Source organism: Bos grunniens, chromosome 21 (assembly GCF_055505025.1).
Source record: "Bos grunniens cultivar Pamir isolate PY7600 chromosome 21, Bosgru_T2T1.0, whole genome shotgun sequence".
NCBI classification, from domain to species: Eukaryota; Metazoa; Chordata; class Mammalia; order Artiodactyla; family Bovidae; genus Bos; species Bos grunniens.
This window is the reverse complement of record NC_141185.1, coordinates 47,324,923-47,350,339: the sequence shown is the minus strand read 5'-3', so window position 1 is coordinate 47,350,339 and position 25,417 is coordinate 47,324,923. Positions and strand designations below refer to the sequence as shown.

The window sequence follows — 25,417 nt, the reverse complement described above, 5'->3', positions numbered from 1 at the left end:
TCCTCTGTTGTCCCCTTCTCCTGCCTTCAATCTTTCCCAGCATCAGGGTCTTTTCAAATGAGTCAGCTCTTCGCATTAGGGGGCCAAAGTATTGGAGTTTCAGCTTCAGCATCAGTCCTTCCAAAGAATATTTAGGACTGATTCCCTTTAGGATTGACTGGTTGGATTTCCTTGCTGTCCAAGGGACTCTCAAGAGTCTTCTCCAACACCACAGTTCAAAAGTATCAATCTTTGGCCCTCAGCCTTCTTTATGATCCAACTCTCACATCCATACGTGACTACTAGAAAAACCATAGCTTTGACTAGATAGACCTTTGTTGGCAAAGTAATGTCTCTGCTTTTAAATATGCTGTCTAGGTTGATCATAGCTTTTCTCCCAAGGAGTAAGCACCTTTTAATTTCATGGCTGAAATCACCATCTGGAGTGATTTTGGAGCCCCCAAAAATAAAGTCTGACACTGTTTCCATTGTTTCCCCATCTATTTGCCATGAAATGATGGGATCAGATGCCATGACCTTAGTTTTCTGAATGCTGAGTTTTAAGCCGACTTTTTTACTCCCTTCTTTCACTTTCATCAAGAGGCTCTTTAGTTCTTCTTCACTTTCTGCCATAAGGGTGGTGTCATCTGCATATCTGAGGTTATTGATATTTCTCCTGGCAATCTTGATTCTGGCTTGTGCTTCATCCAGCCCAGCATCTCACATGATGTACTCTGCATATAAGTTAAATAAGCAGGGTGACAACACACAGCTTTGACGTACTTCTTTGGCCACCTGATGTAAAGAACTGACTCACTGGAAAAGACCCTGATGCTGGGAAAGATTGAAAGCAAGAGGAGAAGAGGAAGATAGAGGATGAGATGTTTGGATGGCATCACCGACTCAATGGACATGAGTTTGAGTAAACTCGGGAGTTGGTGATGGACAGGTAGGCCTGGCGTGCTGCAGTCCATGTGGTTGCAAAGAGTTGGACACAACTGAGCGACTGAACTGACTGAGATGTTTTTGTGGAACTCTCTTGCCTTTTCTATGATCCAATGGATGCTGGCAATTTGATCTCTGGTTTCTCTGCCTTTTCTAAATTCAGCTTGAACATCTGGAATTTCACAATTCACGTACTGTTGAAGCCTGGCTTGGAGAATTTTGAGCATTACTTTACTAGCGTGTGAGATAAGTGCAATTGTGCAGTAGCTTGAACATTCTTTGGCATTGCCTTTCTTCGGGATTGGAATGAAAACTGATCTTTTCCAGTCCTGTGGCCACTGCTGAGTTTTCCAGATTTGCTGGCATATTGAGTGCAGCATTTTCACAGCATCATCTTTCAGGATTTGAAATAGCTCAACTGGAATTCCATCACCTCCACTAGCTTTGTTCGTAGTGATGCTTTCTAAGGCCCACTTGACTTCACATTCCAGGATGTCTGGCTCTAGGTGAGTGATCACACCATCGTGGTTATCTGGGTCATGAAGATCTTTTTTGTATAGTTCTTCTGTGTATTCTTGCCACCTCTTCTTAATATCTTCTGCTTCTGTTAGGTCCATAGCATTTCTGTCCTTTATTGTGCCTATCTTTGCATGACATATTCCCTTGGTACCTCTAATTTTCTTGAAGAGATCTCTAGTCTTTCCCATTCTATTGTTTTCCTCTATTTCTTTACATTGATCACTGAGGAAGGCTTTCTTCTCTCTCCTTGCTATTCTTTGGAACTCTGCATTCAGATGGGTGTATCTTTCCTTTTCTCCTTTGCCGTTAAGCTTCTCTTCTTTTCCCAGCTATTTGGAAGGCCTCCTCAGACAACCATTTTGCCTTTTTGCATTTCTTTTTCTTGGGGATGGTCTTGATCATTGCCTCTGGCACAATGTCACAAACCTCCGCCCATAGTTCTTCAGGCACTATCAGATTTAATCCCTCGAATCTATTTGTCACTTTCACTGTATAATTGTAAGGGATTTGATTTAGGTCATACCTGGATGGTCTAGTGGTTTTCCCTACTTTATTCATTTTAAGTCTGAATTTGGCAATAAGAAGTTCATGATTAGAGTCACAGTCTGCTCCTGGTCTTGTTTTTGCTGACTATATAGAGCTTCTCCACCTTTGGCTGCAAAGAAAATAATCAATTGGATTTAGATATTGACCATCTGGTGATGTCCATGTGTAGAGTCTTCTCTTGTGTTGTTGGAAGAGGGTGTTTGCTATGACCAGTGCTTTCTCTTTGCAAAATTCTGTAAATCTTTGATCGGCTTCGTTTTGTACTCCAAGGCCAAATTGCCTGTTACTCCAGGTATCTCTTGACTTTTTACTTTTGCATTCCAGTCCCCTATAATGAAAATGACATCTTTTTTGGGTGTTAATTATAGAAGGTCTTGTAGGTCTTCATAGAACCGTTCAACTTCAGCTTCTTCAGTATTGCTGGTCAGGGCATAGACTTGGATTACTGTGATATTGAATGGTTTGCCTTGGAAATGAACAGAAATCATTCCATCATTTTTGAGATTGCATCCAAGTACTGCATTTTGGACTCTTTTGTTGACTATGATGGCTACTTCATTTCTTCTAAGGGACTTTTGGTGGAGAGTTCTGACAAAATGTGGTCCACTGGAGAAGGGAATGGCAAACCACTTCAGTATTCTTGCCATGAGAACCCAAAGAACAGTATGAAAAGGCAAAAAGATAGGACACTGAAAGATGAACTCCCCAGGTCGGTAGGTGTCTAATATGCTACTGGAAATCAATGGAGAAATAACTCCAGAAAGAATGAAGAGATGGAGCCAAAGGAAAAACAATACCTAGCTGTGGGTGTGACTGGTGATGAAAGTAAAGTCCGATGTTGTAAAGAGCAATATTGCATATGAACCTGGAATATTAGGTCCATGAATCAAGGCAAATTGGAAGTGGTCAAAAAGGAGACGGCAAGAGTGAACATCGACATTTTAGGAATCAGTGAACTAAAATGGACTTGAATGGGTGAATTTAACTCAGATGACCATTATATCTGCTACTGAGGTTAAGAATCCCTTAGAAGAAACAGACCTGAATTGTAAGTAAATCATATTAGCTAACGTGATACATTAAAAAATAGTTTGAGGGAAAATAAATCACTTCAGCTAAAAGGTTGTCTCTCCAAATGACAACCAGAGCAGCTGTTAGGAATCCAAGACCCAGAGCCCCACCGTTCTTTGGTATTAAAGGGAGGGACTTTCAGATAGAGGCAATTTTATCTTCAAGCTACTTTCCTAGAGTCTCCTGGTTACCTTGGGGCTAGATCATCTGCCTTGGGATTGTCTTCAGCCTGGGAGATGCCCTAACCATAGTTTCAGCCTGGCCCTGTTTTTCTTTGCCAGGGGGAAGGATCATTGTTGGAAATCTGATTCCAGGCTTTCCTAGCTCAAAAACTTCAACAATCCCTTCACTGGTTCCTGAATCAAACTTTTGCAAACCTTGTTTAGATGAAGGGCTTCTTCCCTGCTCCCTGAGCTTTTTGTTCCTTCCCCTCTGTCCTCCAACCCCAATACCACTCTAGCAGCTCTCGCAGGATGGGAGCTGACACGTACTGTATTTCCATCTACACTGTACATTTCCTAGATAGAGACCAGTGCTGCCTTATTCCTTGTTGTATGAACAGGTTCAGCTCCAACCCACACTCCATCCCCATCTGAAAGTACATCACCCCATCTCCTTAAACAGGTCTTCAATAGCCAGGTGGTCTGAAGCATCTGAATTGCTTGTCTGGGTATCTTAAGAAAAGTTTCTTTTCTGGATCTCAGTTTCCTTATCTCTAAAATGACAAGTTAGAACATGGATTGTATTTAAACATGTTGGTTGGGAGCTGGAAGGATTTGAAGATGGAGGTATCTTTTTTCTTTTTTGGGGGGGCATGCCCCCTTCGTGCCCAGCCTCCCCAAACATTATACATTGCATAAAAGCTTGCTGAATTGATACCAACAAACTTGTGGCTTCTACCTAGTGCCTGGCACTTACGCCCTCAACAAGTAACTATTAAGTTTAATGTTTTACCTCACCATTCTTGAGCTCAGGAACGATGTATTCACTAGGGCCCCGATGATAGAAGACCAAGTCAACGGTTTTCCGTTCTCAAGAGGCTCACAGTTTAGTGTAGGAGGCTAAGACAACAACTAGTTCGTTTAACAAATATTTTTTCAATGTCAGTGTGTACACAGGTGGAAAAGGTGAGGCAAGAGTGGTAATCCCAGAATCCGGACGAGGTTGCGACATTGATTGACTCCGAGCGGCGACCTCCTGACCATTTCATTGGTTGTCGCAAACCCTCCCATCTATCATCCAACCAATCGCGGAAGCGTTGTTGGAACCTCCCAGGCAGCAGACAGCCAATCAAAAGTGCCGAGGGTGGCGGTGGTTGGGGTGCTGACGCCGATTCCAGTTCAGCGAAAAATGACGCCGTCCGGACTGTGCAGCGGCTTCTGGTGCGAGGAGACCAGGCTCGGGAGAGCCGAGCCCTCCGGGCGCTGACCGCTGGCGGCCATGGAGGACGAGCAGCCCGACAGCTTGGAGGGCTGGGTACCGGTCCGCGAGGACCTCTTCGCTGAGCCCGAGCGGCACCAGCTGCGCTTCCTGGTGGCCTGGAATGATGTGGAGGGCAAGTTCGCCGTGACTTGTCACGACCGCACGGCGCAGCGGCGGCGGTGGCGCGAAGGGAGCCAGGCGGGGCCCGAACCCGCGCCCGAGCCCGAGGCTGCCGCGCCCCCGCCCAGTTGGGCGGGCCTGCTCTCGGCCGCCGGGCTCCGCGGCGCGCACCGTCAGCTGGCAGCGCTGTGGCCGCCGCTCGAGCCCTGCTTCCCGCGGTTGCCGCCGGAGCTAGACGTGGGCGGCGGCGGGGCCTGGGGCCTGGGGCTTGGGCTGTGGACGCTGGTGTGGCCGGCGCCCACGGGCCCGGGCGAGGCAGCGCTGCAGGAGCTGTGCAGGCAGCTGGAACGCTACCTCGGCCAGGCGGCCGACGGCTGCGGCGGCGCGGCCGTGCGCGACGCGCTCTTCCCCGGCCAGCGCTGCGCGGCCGACTGCGAGAGCACGCGAGAATTCCGGGAGCGAGCCCTGCGCGCGCGGCGCGACGAGGCGAGCGCGCGGCTGCGCCAGGTACGCTCCCGCCGGGCCCACGCAGGTCCTTTACGTGTTCCTTTGCCTGGGGAGGGACGAGTGCGAGAGTGGGGTCTGCCCGTTATCTGCGTGATGCGCGGAAGGGGCGCGCAGCCTCGCAGGTGCATCACCTGTCGGACAGCAGCGAGGGGACTTCCCGAGGAACCCGCACGGGGCCTGGCGAGAGGACTGAGTTAAAGTTTTATTCGCAGTTAAGAGCCAGAGTAGGCTCTTTAACCTTTCCCCTGGAGTTATTGGCGGAGGAGGCTGTTGTGACCGGAAATGCCAGAGAATACTGAAAGAGAAACTAGAAACATCCTATGAGTGTAGGAAGTTATAACAAGGACTGAATGTAAACAAAAGCAGGTTCCCGTGTATGAGGGGAAGCCCCATAAGGGAGACAAGATGTGTTAGAGGATGAAGGAGCTTCTAGAACCCAGGCTTTTGAGGTAAGAAAGACTTGGTGAGGAGATTTCCTTGCTGGTCCAAGGAAAGGACTCCCCTTTGCACTGCGAGGGGGCTCTGGCTTCCAAGACCCCGCATGCGCAGTGTGGCCAATAAAACAAAATAGACTTGGTCCAGTGGAAAGCCTATAGGTTACGAGCTGTATTCATCAGTTTGGAACAGCAGCAATAGGAAAGCAGTTTTAAGCTTGAAAGAGGTTGTTAGAGTGATTGAACGGTTCATTTTTTGAGCGCTAAGTTTACAGAACTGAAGAGGATTCAAAAAAGGGTTTAAGAGGAAAACATGGCTCATATATCCACAATGAATTGACTATTCCTAAGTCAAGACTAAGTTCTCTGTGCTACACCCGGACATGCCTCTTGCCTGCCCTTTGTATTTATTGTTTTAGTCGCTAAGTCGTGTCTGACCCCATAGACTGCAGCCCACCAGGCTCCCCTGTCCCTGGGATTCTCCAGGCAAGAACACTGGAGTGGGTTGCCATTTCTTTCTCACTTTAGGTCGTTCTTAATCAGAATGATTTTTCTCTGCATTCATTTGAGGAAGGGGAGGTGTAAGAACAATTTAGCCACATTTCAAAATCTTATATTCTCTCAAGCTAAATACAGAATGAGCTTTTTATACACCCACTTCTCATAGGTTTATTTCACTTGATAATGAGGAAACCACAGGGCAGTTTCAGGCTAGTTGGCCTTAGATCTTCAGCTTTATCATGTTGAATCACTTAATTTTCAGACACCTGGTTTCTCAGAGAGAGAAGTGGTTTTCCCCTAAACTAACATATGTTACTATTGTAAAAGTTATATACACTTTATCCAAGTTTGAGTTCATTCAGAGGTATTATGCACTAGTATAGTTCATACTGTTAAGCTAGCTGTTGACACTGGTATAGTTCACCTGTTCACCTGGAACATGTGGGGGGGAGGGTGAAGGCTTAAATATGAAATACACTGCATCCATGGAAGAGCATGTAATAATTTTAGTACTCAGCTCATATTTAGAACAGGAAAGCAGTTGATTCTAGAATTAGACCAATTACTAACATTGCTAGAATACAGAAAGTGAAACTGAATGTTTTGAAGTCTGAATAGTCTTAAGAAATAAGGCTGAAAAACATCATTGTCTTAAGTTTACTTTTTCATGTGTTTTAATTTTCTTGAGGGAAACTTTTGCTTTCTTTTTTTGAGGCAGGGCATAATCCTACTGTTATCACCTGGATAAAATGACTACTGAACATAGATCACTTTATCCTTAACGGAGGGAAGGAAATAGAAGAATTTAAGGATATACTGACCGAGGGGTGGGGGTGCGGAGTTTATACTATTAATTGATTTTATTTCTCTTCTCCTGGGCAGTAAATTAGTTTCTTACCAAATGAGTTTTTCTAGATTATAAGTGTTCGATTTATTTCTTGCCCTGCCTCAGAAGCATTCTTCAGAGGCTACAGCCCCATTTGTGATGCTGTGAATGAGTCTACTCTGCTGGGGAATTGGTGGGAATACTAACCTGGAGAAGTACTTGGAATCATCTGTATGTCCTTATGAGTTTGTCTGTCTGTTTTTGTTTTGATTGCATCACACGGCATGTAGGGTCTTAGTTCCCTGATCAGAGATTGAACCTATGCCGCCTGCAGTGGAAATGCAGTCTTAACCACTGGACCACCAGAGAAGTCCCTTAGCAGTTTTAAAAAAGGAGTGCATTCTCACAATACCTTTATGGTCAAAAAAGTGATGGAAAAATATCCTCTCTCAGGCCCTTTTCTCTGAGTCCTTAGTACATGTACTACATACTTAGGACATAAATTTTCAACTCTACATCCTCCTCTATTTCCCATTTATTATTATAAAAGTGCCCAGATTACAGAACCGGTCTTCAAAAGCACAGTGCTGAATAAATGATTACAATAATAATATTTCTACTATGGATGTACCATGATTTATTTAACCATTCTTCCTGGGCATTTTGGTTGGAGGACAATAGCATTTTCATGTTTAATCAGCATTTTAAATTGATGTGTTAATGTTAGGAACATTCAGGTTTCTTTAGCTCTGTTGGTTTGGTATCATCTTATCCTGTCCATAATTGAACTTTATTTACATTTTGCCTTCTAGTTGCTTCAAGGGCATGAAAAAGCCAACACCATGGTAGCATTAATGAATGTGTATCGAGAGGAAGATGAAGCGTACCAGGAATTAGTTACTGCGACAACCATGTTCTTTCAATATTTACTGCAGCCATTCAGGGACATGCGAGAACTTGCAACTTCATGTAAGCTTGCTATTTTGGTACGTTTTATGTTTTTACTTTATCAGATTTACTGTTTATGACATACTGTTTCTTTAGTTGCATTTATGATTCAATCTGTGTTTCCACTTTGGGTTCACCCTGTGTTTCGATAATATTGTAGATACATCGAATTTATTTTTTAAATTGATTTAAAGATGAAGACATTTAAAAAATGTATTTATTTATTTTTGGCTGTGCTGGGCCACGTGTGGACTTTCTCTAGTTGAGGTGAGCGGGGACTACTCTCCACTTGTGGTGTGTGGGCTTCTCTTGTGGCTTGTGGGCTCCAGAGCATAGACAAGGTAGTTGTGATGCACGGGCTTAGTTGCCCCATAGCATGTGGGATCTTCTCAGACCAGGGATAAAACCAGTGTCCCTGGGATTGGCAGGTGAGCCACTGGACCACCAGGGGTCTCCAAACAATATATATTATTATTAACAGAGAAACACAGCTTGACAGTATTGCCTTCTAGAAAAAGTTATTTGAGTAGTACAGAGTAAAGTAGGGTATTTTTTCCTTTATGCTCCAGAGTATCCCTTTGTCTTCCAGAGAATGCTGCACTTAGAGCCTTGTTTATACTCAGTAAGGAACTGATGAGTGAATGAAATTTAATTGACTAAGTAGTAGTAATAAAAGTAGTTTAAATAATCCACATGACCAGTTTCCTTTCGATTTTCTAATGGTTCTACATGATTCTTCTCTCTTACTGGTACAACTTGCCCTTCTTTCTGTAGAAGTCTTTGGATGAAGATGATCTAGGTCCTAAAAGGATAGTTGCCCTGCAGAAGGAAGCCCAAGAATGGACCCGACAGGCTGAAGAAGCTATAGTCTCTATTCAAGATATTACAGTGAATTATTTTGAAAAAACGGTAGAAGCATTAGCAGGTAATAATGTTAAAATGCTATACTAAGATACATGTAATTTTCTTTGTACTCAGAAAACACTTGAGTGCCTCTTAAGCACCAGATTCTGTATTTTCTAGGTACTGAGGATTCACTATAAGGATAAGCATAGACACTGTAAAGTCACATGAGGGAAGAGAAATCTTTATTATATATTCATTCAAACACATGGAAAATGGCAGTGGCAACAAGCTATATGAGGGAGAGAAACATGGGGCACTGAGAGCCTAGGAGAGAAAAATGAGGCTCAGTCAGAGTGGTCACAGAAGGCCTCTGAGAAGTGGCATTTGCCCTCCTATCTGAAGGCTAAATGGGAGTGGAGAGAGCAGAAAATTGATGGGACGGTGTTCAGGCAGGAGTAGCATTTACGAAGGCCCTCTGGTCTGAGGGAGCTTGACAAGTATGACGAAGCCACGGGCTGGAGCGCAGCACGGACACACCTCATCTCACTGCTCATTTCGTGGTGCTGTACCTTACCCCACTTCACAGATAGTATGATTTTTACAGATTGAAGGTTTGTGATAGTCCTACACTGAGCAAGTCTGTTATAAAATAGCAAGTGCTGGGACCTCCCTGGTGCTCCAGTGGTTAAGATTCTGTGCTGCCAGTGCAGGGGGGTGTGCAGGTTCGATTCGTGGTTGGGGAACTAAGATCTCACATCCCATGTGGTGCAATCAAAAGATAAAAATAAATTTTAAGAATAGCAACTACTGTTTTTCCTACAGCATTTGCCCCACTTTGTGTCTCTGTCAGTCACATTTTGGTAATTTTCAAACTTTTACATTTTGTTATGGTGATCTGTGATGAGTGATACTTGATGTTCCTATGTCAAAAAGATTACAGCTCAAAGCTCAGATGATGGTTAGCACTTTTTAGTAATAAAGTATTTTTAAATTAAGGTTTGTACATTTTTTTAAGACATAAGGCTGCTGCACACTTACTAGACCATAGTACAGTGTAAACATAACTTTTGTATACAGTGGGAGACAAGAAATCCGACTTGCTTATTGTGGTATTCACTTTACTGTGTTGGTTGGGAACTGAACCTGAACTACCTCTGTGGTCTGCCTGTACAGAGAATGTGGTGTGAGAGAATGCTGGCAGACAGGCAGGGACAAGACCAGATGGTCCTGTAGGCTGGGTGAAGTACTTTTTGTTTATTGGTTTTTTTTGGCCATATCACTGAGGTGGAAGTGCAGAGTCTTAACCACTAGACTGGTAGGGAAGTCCCTGGGTTGAGGTACTTTTATCTAATCTTCAGTCATTGTTGATAGTAGTTACAAATAGCAACAACTTATTATCTATCAGTTTGTTAAATTATAGTACATTCATAAAGTGGAATACTATGTAGCTATTAAGCATGATTCTCTATAACAATTTTTATGAATAGCAAAAATTCTGTGATACAGTAAGTGAAATAAACAAGATATAAAGCAGAATGATATCCTGGGTGCAGGGAGGGGGGTTGGTGGTTTGTTTTGGTCAAACTGTATCTTCCTATTAGTCTAGTTAGACACAGAAACAGCCCAGAAGTATTTGCACCAAGATGTAAGAAGCAATTGTTTTAAGTATGTGAGATTCATGATTTTCTTTTTTTAAATGAATTTATCTAAAATTTTATACTAAATAACCATGTATTATTTTTGTGACAATAAAAAAATCACTAAAATACATGTTTTCTTTTAAAAGGGATGTTTTGCAGGTAACATAGAAGGCAATAAACAGAATTCATTCAGGAAAAGTTTCTTTTTTTATTATGAGTTGTATTTAAGTTTTATTTTATTAATTACAATCCAACAGGAATGAAGAAACAGATGGCGCAGGATGAGAAGAGATTCGGCCAGGCTGCCTGGGCCACAGCAACTCCCAGGTTGGAAAAACTCAAGCTGATGTTAGCCCGGGAGGCTCTACAACTCATGAGAGCCAAAGAGCTGTGTTTAAATCACAGAAGAGCTGAAATTCGGGGCAAGGTAAGACAAACATAAGTGAAGCTTTGTTTTACAAATACACTTTTATTTTAGGTAGCATCCTTGCTCACTTGTTCCAACACCATCTTTTTTATCTTAAAAAATTTTTTTATTTAAAAAATTGTTTGTAAGTTTCACCATTTTATTTATTTATTGGGTTGTACCGGGTCTTAGTTGTGGTTCACGGGATCACTGATCTTCCTTGCGGCACGTAGGATCTTTATTTACAGCATGGGAACTCTTAGCTGTGGCGTGGGATCTAGTTCCCTGAGCAGGGATTGAATGCAGGCTCTCTGCATTGCAAGCAGAGTCTTTGCCACTGGACCACAAGGGAAGTCCCCAGTACCATCTTCTTTTGTTATTGTCCAGTCACTAAGTCGTTCCAGCTCTTTGCAACCCCATGGACTGCAGCACACCTAGCTTCCCTGTCGTTCATCATCTTCTGGAGTTTGCTTAAACTCATGTCCACTGAAGTGGGTGATGCCATCCGACCGTCTCATCCTCTGTCACCCCCTCCTCTTCCTGTCCTCAATCTTTCCCAGCATCAGGGTCTTTTCAGAATTTAGAGACTGAAAGTTTGGCCGTGAAGTTTCAGTTAAAATGTTTTTGAAATATTGTATTGTCGCAGTCACTTGATCACATTGACCTCAGAACCAAAGTAGGTAATATACTTGAAAATCAGTCAAGCCATGTTTTCAGCACAATTTTATAATAATCAAAGAGGTGCTTCATCTTAGGAGCATAGTCAATTTTATTTCCTATAACATTATGACTTTAAAGCAGAAAACATGTGAATACTTCATTGCCATTTATTTGCTCAAAACCTAAATGTTTTCATATGTTTCAGAGATGAGGTAAAGTATTTGTGATCAACGCTGAAGAAGGCATTTTTATCCCACTAAGTGAAATGGAAAAGTGTCTCTTCTCTCTTTGCTTTTTTCATATTTGATACTGAGAAGAGAAGGAATGGCAACCCATTCCAGTATTCTTGTCTGGAGAATCCAGGGACAAGGAGCCTCCCAGGCTACAGTCCATGGGATCCCAAAGAGTTGAACACAGTTGAGCAACTAATACTTTCACTTTCACTGAATAGAAAATAACTCAGATGCTTGTAAAGTTTGCTTTTAATGTCCTAATTATTTTAACTTGCTCTTATCTTTTTCATGAAAACAAGATGGAAGATCTTCCAGAACAAGAAAAAAAAATAAACATTGTAGATGACTTAGAAATACAATATTATGAAGTTCAATTAGAATTATATGAGGTTAAATTTGAGATATTAAAATATGAAGAAATACTGCTTGTTACACAGTTGGACTCCATTAAAAGACTTATAAAAGGTAAAATTTATATTTCAATGTATATCTTGGTATGTTTAAATTACACATTCAAGGAAATACAGACCATATTATCAATTATTTCTTGTATATTGTATACTGAAATTTTCTAATACAGTTTCCCTTCAGTATTTTTGTTACTGAAATAATATGTTCATTGGTAAACACACAGCAAAACAAAGGGAAACTGTTATTACTCCAGTTCCATCATCTAGAGATACTTTGTAGACTCTGTAGTTTGTAGCTTTTTTTATATGCTAATGTTTAGAAATATCTATCAATTTCTTAAACCGAAACTGCATATTCTGTTCGGTAACCTCTTTTTCATTTAATATATAATAGTCATCTTTCCATTTCAAAAAGTTATAAAATCATCAAAAATTTTAATGGCTTCATAGTATTCAATTAAATAGATATACTGGGATATCCGCTTTTCACTGTTGTGAACAATGTAGTGAAGAACCTTCCTTTACATATGTCTCTGTGTATAGGACATTCTTTCCTCTGGATAAATTTCTAAAGACGGAATCAGGTCAAGAACAATGTACGTTTTACATTTTGACACTTAATTGTTAAAACAACACTATAACAATCATTTGATATACATTTTCCCAAACCACTATTATTTTCTAATTTCTAAATTTCATTCTACTTAATGATGCTCCTATCAGCTGATGATGAAAATGTTTCCCTGTACTTATTCATTTAAATTCTTTGCCTGTGTGATGGGGAAAAAAATGGCATCTTCTAATTTTCATTTATTTCATTCACAAGTGATGTTGAACACAATTTTGTATGTTTACTGGTCATTTGTTTTTATTTACTGCCTATTTATGGTCTTTGACCATTTTTCTTTGGAATATTCCCTTTCTGTATTAGAGATGTTACTTTATTATCTGTCATATGTTGCAAATCATTGCTCTGTCATTTGCTTTTTCGGAATATTTAATCTTTATGAAGTCACCTCTCTCAGTCTTTCTGATTTTGTGTTCTAAGTCCTTTATCCCAAAATTACACAGGTATTTACTTTTGTTTTTAGTATTTGTATGATTTTGCTTTTAAAAACATGTGGCTCTTTAATCCAGATGAAGTTTATTTTGATGTGGGTAGCAATCTAAACTTTCCCCTCCGAATCCTTAAGCAGTCCCACCCACTGATTTTAAAAACATTTCCCCTGTTGCTTTGACTTGTCACCTGTCCCATATCCAGGATTATCATACTTGTTTTGATCTATTTATGAACTGTTATTTTCTTTCACTGATTTGTGAATGGCTCCTGGTAGCTGGTACCATGCTGTTCCTATTATTATGTAAAGCAAATCCTTCCCTCATTAATCTACTTTTCCAAAAATTTTCTGACTCCTTATCACTCCTTTATTCTTCCAGATGAACTTTAGAATCATTTTGACAAGCTCAAAACAAAAAACCCAAAAAACTCGGAATTTTTATTGGGACTGCAGTTAACATTAGAGATTAATTTGGGAAGAATTATCGTCTTTTCAATTTTGAATCTTCCCATCCAAGAACATGGTATGTCTCTCCATTTACTCCAGTCTGTTTTTTTCCCTAAAGTTCCTCCAAGTTTAGTTATTTTCTTCATATAGATCCTGAACATTTAATTTAATCCTAGGTATTCAAAAACTTTAGCTTCACGTTATAAGCACTTTGCATATTTAGGAAGAAGTTCTGTTAGAAAAAGGTTAATCTGGAAGGATCCATGCCAAACTATTCATATTTTCATCTGGGAATAAAAGGACAAAGATTTGGTGAGGAAAGAGGAAAATTTTACTTTCTATTTTTATGTACTTCTGTAGGACTTGAGTTTGTTACAGTCAGCATGTATTTTTAAAAAATCAGTACGTAATTAAGATTAAATATCATTAAGGTACCTTAATGACATACTGCTGGTAGAACATATGTTCCCTTTCTCGAGGAGGGTGATTTGACAACAGTGATCAGGAGTCTTAAATATTCATCTGCAAAGGAAGTAATAAAAAATGTATACAAAGATTTATATTCAAAGATGTTCATCACAGTGGAAATGATACTAATGGAACATTGTGACATTCTAAGAACAGAGAGTGCTTAAATTCGAGAATACTGTGTTGCCATTAAAACTGTATTTCTATCACATGGAAAAGTTTCTCTAATTATCTTTATTGATACATGTAACTATGTAAGTTGCATGTGTGTGTGTATACACAGACACATATATATACCTGTTAATTGTAAGAACCTTTAACTATCCTTACATTAAAAAAAGTATGCATGGGCTTCCCTGGTGGCTCAGTGGTAAAGAATCCACCTGTCAATGCAGGAGACACAGGTTCGATCCCTGATCTGAGAAGATGCCGCGGAGCAACTAAACCTGTGCACCACAACTGCTGAGCCTGAGTGCCCTAGAGCCTGTGCTCTGCAAAGAGAAACCACTGCAATGAGAAGCCCGTGCACTGCAACTAGAGAGTAGCCCCACTCTCTGCAACTAGAAAAAGCCTGTGCAGAGGACCCAGCACAGCCAAAAGAAAAAAAAAGTATGCATTATTTTTAATAAAATGTTTTTAAAAATCATTAATATGCTTCTAGATAAACAGGATGAAGTGATCTACTACGACCCGTGTGAAAGCCCAGAGGAACTTACGGTCATGGATGGTGTAATGGGGCTACAGGAAGGGAAGCAGCTGGAGGTGGGGGTGCTCAGCCGGCAGTGCCAGCAGCTGGAGTCAAAGCGGGGCAGCATCTGTGCCAGGAGAGCCCGTCTCAGGAACAGAAAGGTGGGTGCGCCCGGGCGGCCTTCTTGTCTCACAGCTTTGGGGGATTTCTTCTTTTACAAAAGATAGGTTCGAAAATAAGGCTTTTATGAATGATTCATTTTATGTGTGTTTAATGTAGATATCAGTGGCTACAATTAAAATACACTACAGTTTTTTTTTCCTTAAAAAGATTCTTTTTTCCTTTTGGATTTAATCATCTTTAGATTTTAATTAAGTCTTTCAACAACTATTGATTGAATGTCTATGACATACATAGGCATTTTAAAAAATCACAGTAGGTAGAAACTTCTAAGAAGCTATAATAAATGATAACAATTTTTTTTTAATTGATTATAAAATGTCAATCAGACAATATTTGGCTTGTTTCAGTCCTTATAATTGGTGAGTGATTTTTTTCCTAATTTTTAAAAACTCTGTGATTACATAAAAAGGTAACATACTAAGAAGGGGTAAGCATACTTGAGATACAGTTTTTTTTTAAAGTTATTTATTTACTTATTTTTGGTTGCACTGAGTCTTCATTGCTGAGTGGGCTTCCCCTAGTTGTGGTGAGTGGGGGCTTCTCTTGTTGTGGAGCACAGACTCTAGAGCACAGGCACAGTAGCTGTGGTGTTCGGGCCTAGTTCCCCTGTGGCATGTGGGATCTTCCGGGACCAGGGACTGAACTGGTGTCCCTTGTGTTGGGAAGTAGACTCTTAACCACTGGACCACCAGGGAATTCCCAGATGATATAGTTTTTAATATAATTGTTCAGATATTATAGATTGGATGTGTTATGTAGGTATGTTTGGAAAGTAGCTTGGATGTGTTATATAGGTATGTTTGGAAATATTTAGAACATTAGGGGGAAATGTGTTTATACCAATTGCACTGAAACAGATCCTTAGGACACTTCCCACTTAAGGATGTGGGGCTCCTGTATGTCCTCTCATTTCTACTTGGATGGAGGACTTGCTTTTTCATCTCTCAAAGCACTGCATCCCAGCCATGACGTTCCTGACCAGGAACAAGGGATTTCCGTAAGCAGCCAATCAGCCCATGTCATGTGACTGAGGAGGAGGCAGATGTACTGAATCACACCGTAACTCCTATTAATAAATGCCTTATACTACAGCCCAAATGCAGTGCTTTTTTTCTTTCAACCTTTTATGCCACCCCATGGTAATATTAAAAGCCATGCAGTGTTCAATTTATAACCAAGTTAAAAAACAGATCAGTGAAATTACATTATTCCCCTAGGATCAATGCAAAGAAAATCATCGACTCAGATTGCAACAGGCTGAAGAAAGAATAAAATATTCTCATCAGCACCACAGTGTTCAGAGGGTGAGTGGTCGAAGAAAAATGTTTTATGTTTGCATAATGTGACCCATGGGCTTCAGTTTGTGCAAAGTGGAGCCCACTGCCTGGTCAGCCTGGATCCTGAGGGCCTGGTGCAGTGTGGCCCTGCAGCCGGGGTGGGGGTGGTGGTACGGACATGGCAGTGGGCGGGGGGTGGCAAGAATGTTAGGTTACAGTCTCTCAAGACTTTTGGGAAGCTTACAGATATGTGTTTGTCTAAATATAGAAAAGAGACAAGAAAAAAGAGGAGGAACAAAAGAAAAGAGAATGGATAAACCAAGAACGCCAAAAAACCCTCCAACGATTAAGAGCATTTAAAGAGGTGAGTTCTATAAATCCTCGCTTCTCCTGTGTTTTCTGGGAAAATAAATGAAGATCACCTACCCGAGGAGAAAAATATTAAGTATTAGGGAGAGATGATTTGGGACCTAAAATGTTCCCCAAATGCCATGATTTGTAGTCTATAAATAAAAAACAAAAGTATTAGAAATATCAAGATGTTTTTGACCTTGCCACTCACCCTGCTGTTAACTGGCAGGGAAAACCAAAAATAGTTAAATTGCCCTCAGCTCTAGCTGGCTTTTCCTCATTTATAATAAAGAAGGCTTTAAAATTTGGTCGAGGAAACATTGTGACATTAGTTAAGTGACCTGTTAAAAGTGAACAGGTTTAAGAGACAGGGAGAACAAACGTGGATACCAAGGGGGTGTGGGAAGAACTGGGAGATTGGAACTGACATATATACACTATTGATACTATATATAAGATAGATAACTCACGAGAAACTACCGTATAGCACAGTTAACTCCTCTGAGTGCTCTGTGGTGACCAAAATGGGGAGGAAATCCAAAAAAGATGGGATATATGTATATGTAAAGCCGATTCACTTTGCAGTTAGCAGAAACTTAACATTGTAAAGCAACTATACTCCCAATAAATTCTTTTCTTCAAAAGTGAATAGGTTTGTTTTTTTTTAAGTAAATAGATACTTAAAGTAATATTAAACTTGTTGAACATAAAGTGTAAACCTGTTCTCGTCATATACCCTCATAATGACCCAAAATAGAAAACCACCCACTCCCAGACATAAGTCTGGGATGAGGTACTGAAGATGCATGGTGCAATACCAACAAGAAAAACAGGGGCCACCAGAGTGAATACATCATATTTTACAACTTCATCTTCTCTCTTTTTTGATTTTGACTGCACTGTGTCTTTGCTGTGGTGAGTCGACCTCTCTAGTTGCCATGCGTGGGCTTAGTTGCCCCAGGCATGTGGGATCTTAGTTCCTAGACTAGGGATCAAATCCACGTTCCCTGCATTGGAAGGTGGATTCTTAACCGCAGGACCACCAGGGAAGTCCCTGATACACTTTCTACTCTGATCCCTGCTGTATAGCACGCACTGTGCTAGGCGTTTACATTCATGCTCATTATCTTTTTTTTTTTAAAGCAGCTTTATTCATGGACGTTGCACACTATACAATTCTTCCATTTAAAGGTTTTATTATATTCACAGAGTTGTGTAGCCATCACTACAATCAGTCTGGAACATCTTTACTGTTCCCCAAAGAAATCTCATATCCAGTAGCCGTCATTCCCTGCTACCTCCCTGGGTCTGGGCAACTATTAATCTGCTTTCTGTCTCTATGGATTTACCTACGGTGGACATTTCATATAAGTGGTCCTTTATGGTCAGTGGTCTCTCAGCGTAATGTTTTCAAAGCTCATCCATATTCCAGAGGGTACTGATGAGCACAGCAGAGTCACTGTGCAGGAGGGGATTCAAGGGATCCAAGTCCAGCTCCATGACCCTGAACTAGTCAGAGCCCTGATTTTCACATTTACATGGTATGAAGGTGAAAGAATCCACCAACAAACTGGAACAAGTTGACCTTAAATTGGTGAAAGTTGCAGTTTTTTTGGTCCATGGAGGTGTACACCCCTCAAGATTAGCTCTTTGTAAGGTGAGGTTTTTCTTTAGCAAACTATACCTGTGAGAGTACAACATCTTTAATTAATATTTTTAAATTATAAAATTTACTTGAAGTCTAAACATTAGAGAAACATCTGTAATACCTGTTTTAACTGTCACTTGGAGGTCCACACTGCTGGTATTTGTCATAGATCTGTTTTTACATGGTTATGCATTGCACACCATATCATCTGCATTTTTTTAAAAGATGTTTCACAAACTTTGTACTATTTATGATTTTTCATGGCTGCCTGATATGTTAAACTCACCATAATTTTTTCAACTGTCTTTTGTTTGTATTTGTTTTCTGATCTTTCATACTAAAAATATGATGAGTGTTTTCATCTGTATGTATCCTTTCATATCTTTATTACAGAGAAAAATATTATATGAAAGCATACAAATGTTTGTTCCTCAATATATAGGTTTAGTAGCAAGGGTGGCTGTGCAAAGTGAGAAGCAGCCGCTTTGTGAATTAGAATGATCCACACAAAGAAAGTCTTTGGGTTTCCTTTATAGAAAGCTCTAGCATTTTGATGGTTTGTGATCGTAGCCAGTTTCTCAGAATGGTTTTTCATTTTCAGAGATGTCCAGGCCAGCCTGTCCTAAAGAGCTCTCGCTCACAACCTGTGACTCCAGACCTGCCGAATGGACTACCCAAGCAGACACCCGCACCGACTTCTCAGATGACAGCCGTGATCCGTCCATCCTGTAGGAAAACCAGAAGTGCTCCCTTGTCTGAAGTCAGTACTGTGAAAACCCCTGAGCGTGAAGACTGTGCTGGAGACAGCCCTGTCCCGACTTTGGTTCCAACTGGTGACCAAACACATTCCACGTCAAGTGAGGAACTGCTGCCGCCGCCGCCGCCTCTGCCTCCCCCGCCACCTCCTCCCCCACCACCACCGCCGCCCCTCCCTGCTCAGCCCTTTTCTTCTCAACCTGCAAATCATCGGAATTTACGCTTCGGGACTTCAGTGAAAGATGATCAGCCACTTCCACTAGTGTGTGAATCACCCACTGAGAACCCACGTGGTCCCGCAGACAGTTTTAGTGGCCCAGGTAATCTTCCCAACTGTCCCCACTCAGCCGAGGTGGTTAAGTGGTTAGAGGGTTCCAGCTTTAGCAGCCATCATCTTCAAATCAAAATCTTTTTCATAAAGCTCTACAGTCTTAAAATATTCTAGTACGTGTTACCTTGTCACTTTTATTGCAAAATTAGCAGAGCCTAAATCTGAGCCTAAATCGAGGAAACATCTCTATACAATTAGTGGTCACATGACTTGGGATCTCTGAGGCTGTTTAAGAATCAACCTGTCTCAGGTTCTTTTTTTTTTTTTTTAATTTATTTATTTGGCTGAGCCAGGACTGAGTTGCAGCATGTGGTATCTTCTTAGTTGTAGCGTACAAACTCTCAGTTGTGCCATGTGGGATTTAGTTCCCTGACCAGGGTTTGAAAGTGGGCCCCCTCCATTGGGAGCTCAGAGTCGTAGCCACTGGACCACTAGGGAAGTCCCTTCTCAGGTTTTTAAGACATCGGTGTTTGATTTCTGCCACATGCTTAGTGTTGCTTTGAATTAAGCTCACTGTTGCACCTGTGAGTCCTTCATGGAATTAAATTGTTACATCTTAAGCAGAATACTGGTTTGGAATTATCTTGGAGGAATTTTAGACTATGGAGGGCTGTTCTTGTAGTCTGAGTGGTGGTCAGAGAAACCTTACTGTGGAAAATCTTTGTAAAATGAAGTGGTCAAATACAAGGGGACTATGACAGATGATGGGAATTATATAACAGTTCCAACTGTGGTTCTGGTTAATGTGTATTCTGGTCATTGTGAGTTTAAGGTTTCACTGTACCTAGAACCAAGTACAAATGAAAACATCTACACTACTAAGTGGAGACCAGATGGCCCATTTCCATGGGCTTTGCTGCAACACTGTGGTAAATGAAAGTGAGAGCTCACGGGCCTGGACAAGAAATAGGACATGGCAGGTCTTTGTGGGGGTGCCTCGTTCCCGACCGGGGATTCCCTGGTGGCTCAGCGGTAAAGAATCTGTCTGCAATGTGGGAGACCTGGGTTCAATCCCTGGGTCAGGAAGGTCCCCTGGAGGAGGAAATGGCAGCCCACTCCAGTATCTTGCCTGGGAAGTTCTGTGGACTGTGGGCTGCAGTCCATGGAGTTGCAGAGTCAGATACGACTTACCTGCTGAGCACATGTGCACACGTTGTTTCCTGACCTGACTCGTAACACACCCACTGCCTCACTGCACTAAAAGCATAAGAAAGTGTGAGTTAACACCATAAAATGCCCTCGATGGTGCAAGTCTATCTTATGACTCCTAGAAGGGAAGTGGAACAAGTTATAGGTTAAGATCCAAGGTGTTTGTTAGCCATGGCATAGCTTTTCAGTTCTGAACTAGAAATGACCTTTAAGTCTCACATGGAAGATCCCTAAATTAGTGGCCACAGTCACACCCTTCCAGCAGGTGGTAAAAGATTTTACCCACCACAGGGGGCTCAAGGTGCCAAGAGTGAAAAATAGCTTCTCCTCACCAAGGCTTTGAAACTCTGATCTAATTTGTGTTTTGACAGCATTTCACACCCTTGAAAGTAGAGAGCACATTAAGTTACCTCAGGATAATGTAGGTGGAATTAAAACACTATATACAGACATGCCAGAACCACCTGCTCTGGGTTCACCAATTCAGGTTTTCCTTTAAACCTTTTTGTGTGTGAAAACCCGCTCACTTCAGTGTCACAGAACAAGTAATCACTGACTAATATTCAAGACTGAAGTTGGAGAATTACGGCGGGGTACAGTCAAAAGATTTTAAGTGGGAAAGGAAATGGAGGAGATAGAATGTCAGAGCTATCGATGCACACTGGGTCGGACTAAAACACCCAGCTGTTCATAACTGTCTTCAGAGACACCTGAAAAGGTGATAACACCTGTGTCTTCAGAAACAGCCGTGCTAACCAGGAGGTATGGTGACTTTCAACTATGCCTGGGAGTTGCTATGGATTTGAAGAAGTGGTGGAAGATCAGTGGTTAAGGTAAAATATTACGATGAGACTATCCTGGATTCAAACAGGGAGCCGACACTAGCAGATAGCAGATATCCTAGAGATGCTCAGAGCATTTGTCTAATGGGATGATGACCATTTGTTTAAATCATGGCTTAACTGATGGGCGACTTGACACCTTTAACAAGTACAAAATTGTCTTGGCACTTTGGGGAGAAAGAGTATGATTCCTTGACTCCTTGCTCTGTTTACTCAATTTCAGGGTCGATGGACGAAGTGCTGGCCTCCCTAAGGCATGGCAGGGCCCCTCCCCAGAAGGTGCAGGCGCCTGCGTTGCCCCCTCCCCGAGCCTCAGTCAACGAGCACATTCTGGCTGCCATAAGGCAGGGGGTCAAACTGAAGAAGGTCCACCCTGCCCCTGGCCCGAGCCCCAGCAGTAAACCCACCAGCGACCTGGAGAAGAGCATCAAGGCAGCACTGCAGAGAATCAAGAGGGTGTCTGCTGACTCGGAGGAAGAGGGGGAGGAAGGCGATGAACAGGGTCCCCACGAGTGGGATCATTAGGCTCCTCTCCAAGGGCCCAAGGCCTGTTCTGATACAGCGTGTGATGGGGCACTGGTAGACAGGCTGCACAACACCCCAGAAGATCAGCTAGGGCATGGTGTATGATGCTGCAGCTTTATTTAACGCTGCGGCTCTTCAAGTCAGGGAAGGAAGGAGACATGTGGTGCCTCTTGCACATCTGAGAACCCATGATGAGCACTGGTGGCATGAGAAACAGTAATCACTGTTCACCACAGATAACCTAGAATCATTCCCTTATTCTGAAAAAAGTTTACACTGCTACTGTAGAAAGCACTGCTGACCAAGCGTGTGCAGTGGTTTGCTGGGATTGAAAGGTTTGAATGTGGACATTATTTTAACAATAATCAGAGTAAATTGCTTATAAGTAAGACTTATTTTAAATATTTTAAATGAAATGTATTTCATGTATCAAGCACAATATAAACTCATAATAAAGAACTATTTATAATGCCTCTGTCACTCATGAAGAAATGAAACTGAGTATCTTAACACAGCCATTCCTGCTTTGGCTGGGTTTAGCTGAAATCTTATTAAAAACATTGAATGTTTTTTTAATCAAATACTAAGGGTGGGGAATAGTGTCATTCTCCTCAGGCACTCATGCTGGAATCTTTTCTCCTTCTTGCTTTGTGTTAAAATTAGCAAAGGAGTGGGACTTTCCTGATGGTCTAGTGGCTAAGACTCGCTGCTCCCAATGCAGGTGACCCGGGATTCTGTCCCTGGTCAGGGAACTAGATCCCACATGCCACAACTAAGAGTTTGCATGCTGTAACTAAAGATTCTGCATGCTGCAACTAAGACCCAGTGAAGCCAAATAAATAAAAATAGGAAAGGGGAAGAGACCAATACAAGGCAGTCCACTCTTTTCACTAACCTCATTGCGTCACTCTCGCCATGGCAACCCTGGGTTTTCTCAGAACAAGATGAATTGACCCTCCTTGGTTTCCACAGAGTTCTTACAGACCCAAACTGTTCCTACCTACAGCTGCTTTGCTGACTGACGGGCCTCAGGCGGCACAGCTGGGAGAGGCTTGGGTGATTTTTCAGCAGCTACAGCCTGATCTCCGTGCGCAGCCACTGCCAGGGGTCCTACCTTCCCTGACCGTGAGTGATGCAGACCCAGATCCGGCTCCCAGGCATGAAGGTGCCTCACTCCTCTCCCTGGGCCCAGGCCCTGGTCCCCTGACACACAGGTCCCCTTTCCTTCCTGTAGGTTCCCAGCAGGGTTTAGGAGTGTGTGTTGCATGGGGCCACACTCCTGCGTAGGTAGCATCTTGCAGGCTACTTGCTGGGCTTCCGTCAAAAGCCCCAGAAGCTGGCCCAGTGGCTGTGTCCCTGGCCTCCTTCACCACCAGAGACAGGCCAACCTCAGCACAAAACTCTTCTCTAGAAAGAATTTGGTATTTTTAAAAATGGCCAAATCAGAGCTCTGTTGGACTTCGCTTGTGCTTATTTTGCAATTCAGTATTTTTAATTATTGTAATTTCAGTATTTTGAGACACGATTGAGCTTATTCAGACTTGGATAATTCTCAGAATTTGCTTTCTAAGGGCTGCCAAAAATGAGAAGCTTTTAAAAAATAATCCTTTTCAGAGAGTTCTCCAAAGAAAATTCCTCACCCAACCATCTTTAGTGCATCAAAACTTCTCTGGAACCTTCTCTCCCTCATTTTTCTCCCTTTTCCCCGCTTCTTCCAGCCAAGCTGGGAATTAAGTCCAGATTCTGGCCTCAACCCTGAATACTCATTGAAATGACTGATGCTGAAGCTGAAGCTCCAATACTTTGGCCATCTGATGCAAAGAGCCAACTCACTGGCAAAGACCCTGATGCTGGGAAAGATGGAGGGCAGGAGGAGAAGGGGGTGGCAGAGGATGAGATGGCTGTATGTCATCACCAATTCAATGGACATGAACTTGGGCAAACTCCAGGAGATGGTGAGGGACAGGGAGGCCTTGCATGCCACAGTCCATGGGGTTGCAAAGTCAAGACATGACTTGGCAACTGAACACACACACTGGCCTCAGAGGATCCAGAGTCACAGTGGGGGACAAGTAGTGTCTCCTACTGTCTGGCTTCAAACCTCCCTAGTCCACCCTCCAGAGTGCTATCAGTCAGTCTCCACCACTCCCTGTGATGTCCTTCTCTACTCTCCTACCCACACGGGTAAAGGCTGCCCCTTGGTGTGGCGTGCCAAGCCCTCAGGACCTGGCTGTTGCCCCCCACCGCCCCTTCCCCCACCACACATTTTACTCCAGCAACACCAAGCAGGTTGCCACCAGCTTCCACACGGCTCTGCTCTCTTGAGCCTCAGTGCCGGGGATATACCAGGCCTCTGCCACCTGGTCTTGGCAAATCCACACCCACCTTTCAGTCTCAACTCCACGGCATCCTCCTTTCTGAAGTCTTCCCTGGCCCCTGTAGGACCACTGCATCCTGTCCAGGACACCAGTCACAATGCCTTCCCCGTCCATAGCCCCAGCCACAAGGGCAGCCTGCGCTGGCCAGGTCTCATATCCCACGATGGGCCTTCTGGCCAAAGCTGATTCTAGGACAGCCAATCCCTAACTGGAGGCATCCTGTGGATGGTCCCAGAGTGAAGGACCATGAGCTGGGCCAATCAGACTGACTTATTCATGTGCTCTTTCATTCCCTCTCCTGCATCCGAACTGGGGAATCAAGCAGGTAGTAGTAGCAGGAGCCAGAATCAAGAGGTTTTGATTAATGACCACCCATCATGTGAAGCCATGTAGTTGACTGAATTGACATAGCAGAGTTTCTCAACTCTCAGATACGTAAACTCATGGGAAGAGTATATTGGTTTATCTATTTATAATAATATTATTATTATATCTATCGGTATTATCTATTGCTGCCAGAACTAACTACAGAAAATATATGGCCTTAAAACAGCATAGATTTATTATCTTACCATTCCATGGGTCTGAAGTCCAGTGTGGGTCTCCTTGGGCTAGTATCCTGGTGTCAGAAAGGCTGAATTCCTTTTTTGAAGCTTTAGGGGAGAAGCTAGAAGCTCTTTCAGTTTTTGGAGGCAGCCTACAGTTCTCGATTTGTGGCCCCTTCATTGATCTTCAAAGTCAGCAACACGGCATCTTTCTGATTCTTCTTTCATTACCATCTCTTTATGACCACAGCCAGGAAAGGTGCTCTGCTTTTAAGAACTCATATGAGGACTTCCAGGTGGTCCAGTGCTTAAGGATCCACCTTTCAATGCAGGGTACAAGGGTTCGATCCCAGGTCAAGGAACTAAGATCCCACATGCCACAACTAAGGGTTCGAATGCTGAAATTAAAAGAAGATCCCACGGTCACATGTGTCACAAGTACTGACGCTCACGCGCCTAAAGCCCGGGAGCCACAACAAGAGAAGCCACCTCAGTGAGAAGCCCGTGCACTGCAGCTAGAGAACAGACCCCACTTGCTGCAACCAGAGAAAGCCTGAGCACAGCAACAAAGACCCAGTGCAGCCATAAGTGAATTAAATAAATAAATATTTTTTAAAAAAAGAATTGGAAAGGAAAACTTCATTCATGGGAAGATTATTGCAAAATTGAGGTCAATTTTCCCAAATGTTCCAGAGAAGGGGCATTTGGTATTTGGTGCCCCAAACACAGGGCCTCATTGGTGTAAGGAGGCCCCTCTG

General features: G+C 42.5%; 2 protein-coding genes across 6 annotated transcripts in view; one reads left to right on the top strand and one right to left on the bottom strand.

Moving 5' to 3' along the window:
• Positions 1-4,363, bottom strand: part of FSD2 (fibronectin type III and SPRY domain containing 2) — a 44,880-nt gene extending 40,517 nt beyond the window's left edge. The window contains exon 1 of one of the 2 annotated variants that reach the window (XM_086364339.1): positions 4,015-4,363. The gene's annotated coding sequence lies outside the window, so the exon portion shown is untranslated. The remainder of the gene's footprint in view (positions 1-4,014) is intronic. The other variant, XM_086364340.1, reaches the window with a different exon arrangement.
• A 39-nt stretch (positions 4,364-4,402) lies between these two features.
• Positions 4,403-22,209, top strand: WHAMM (WASP homolog associated with actin, golgi membranes and microtubules). 4 transcript variants are annotated; one of them, XR_015150009.1, is made up of 10 exons: positions 4,403-5,109; positions 7,683-7,856; positions 8,593-8,743; positions 10,562-10,731; positions 11,903-12,068; positions 14,382-14,835; positions 16,075-16,161; positions 16,403-16,498; positions 18,735-19,209; positions 21,435-22,209. XR_015150009.1 is itself a non-coding variant. In XM_086364335.1 (10 exons), the coding sequence occupies exons 1-10, from the start codon at positions 4,501-4,503 to the stop codon at positions 21,734-21,736; spliced, it is 2,418 nt and encodes an 805-aa protein (XP_086220461.1). In that variant the 5' UTR covers positions 4,403-4,500; the 3' UTR covers positions 21,737-22,209. The 4 variants fall into 4 exon arrangements, 3 of the variants coding, with proteins under 3 accessions (XP_086220461.1, XP_086220463.1, XP_086220462.1); XM_086364335.1 differs by having other exon boundaries at positions 14,648-14,835; XM_086364336.1 differs by having other exon boundaries at positions 5,078-5,558; positions 14,648-14,835.
• Positions 22,210-25,417: the final 3,208 nt, after the last annotated feature.

Bases quoted from the DNA above. Each gene is read 5' to 3' on its own strand.
- WHAMM (XM_086364335.1), top strand. From the start codon at position 4,501: ATGGAGGACGAGCAGCCCGACAGCTTGGAGGGCTGGGTACCGGTCCGC. The intron at 8,744-10,561 runs GTAATAATGTTA...ACAATCCAACAG, and splicing joins AACGGTAGAAGCATTAGCAG to GAATGAAGAAACAGATGGCG. The intron at 10,732-11,902 runs GTAAGACAAACA...CATGAAAACAAG, and splicing joins GAGCTGAAATTCGGGGCAAG to ATGGAAGATCTTCCAGAACA.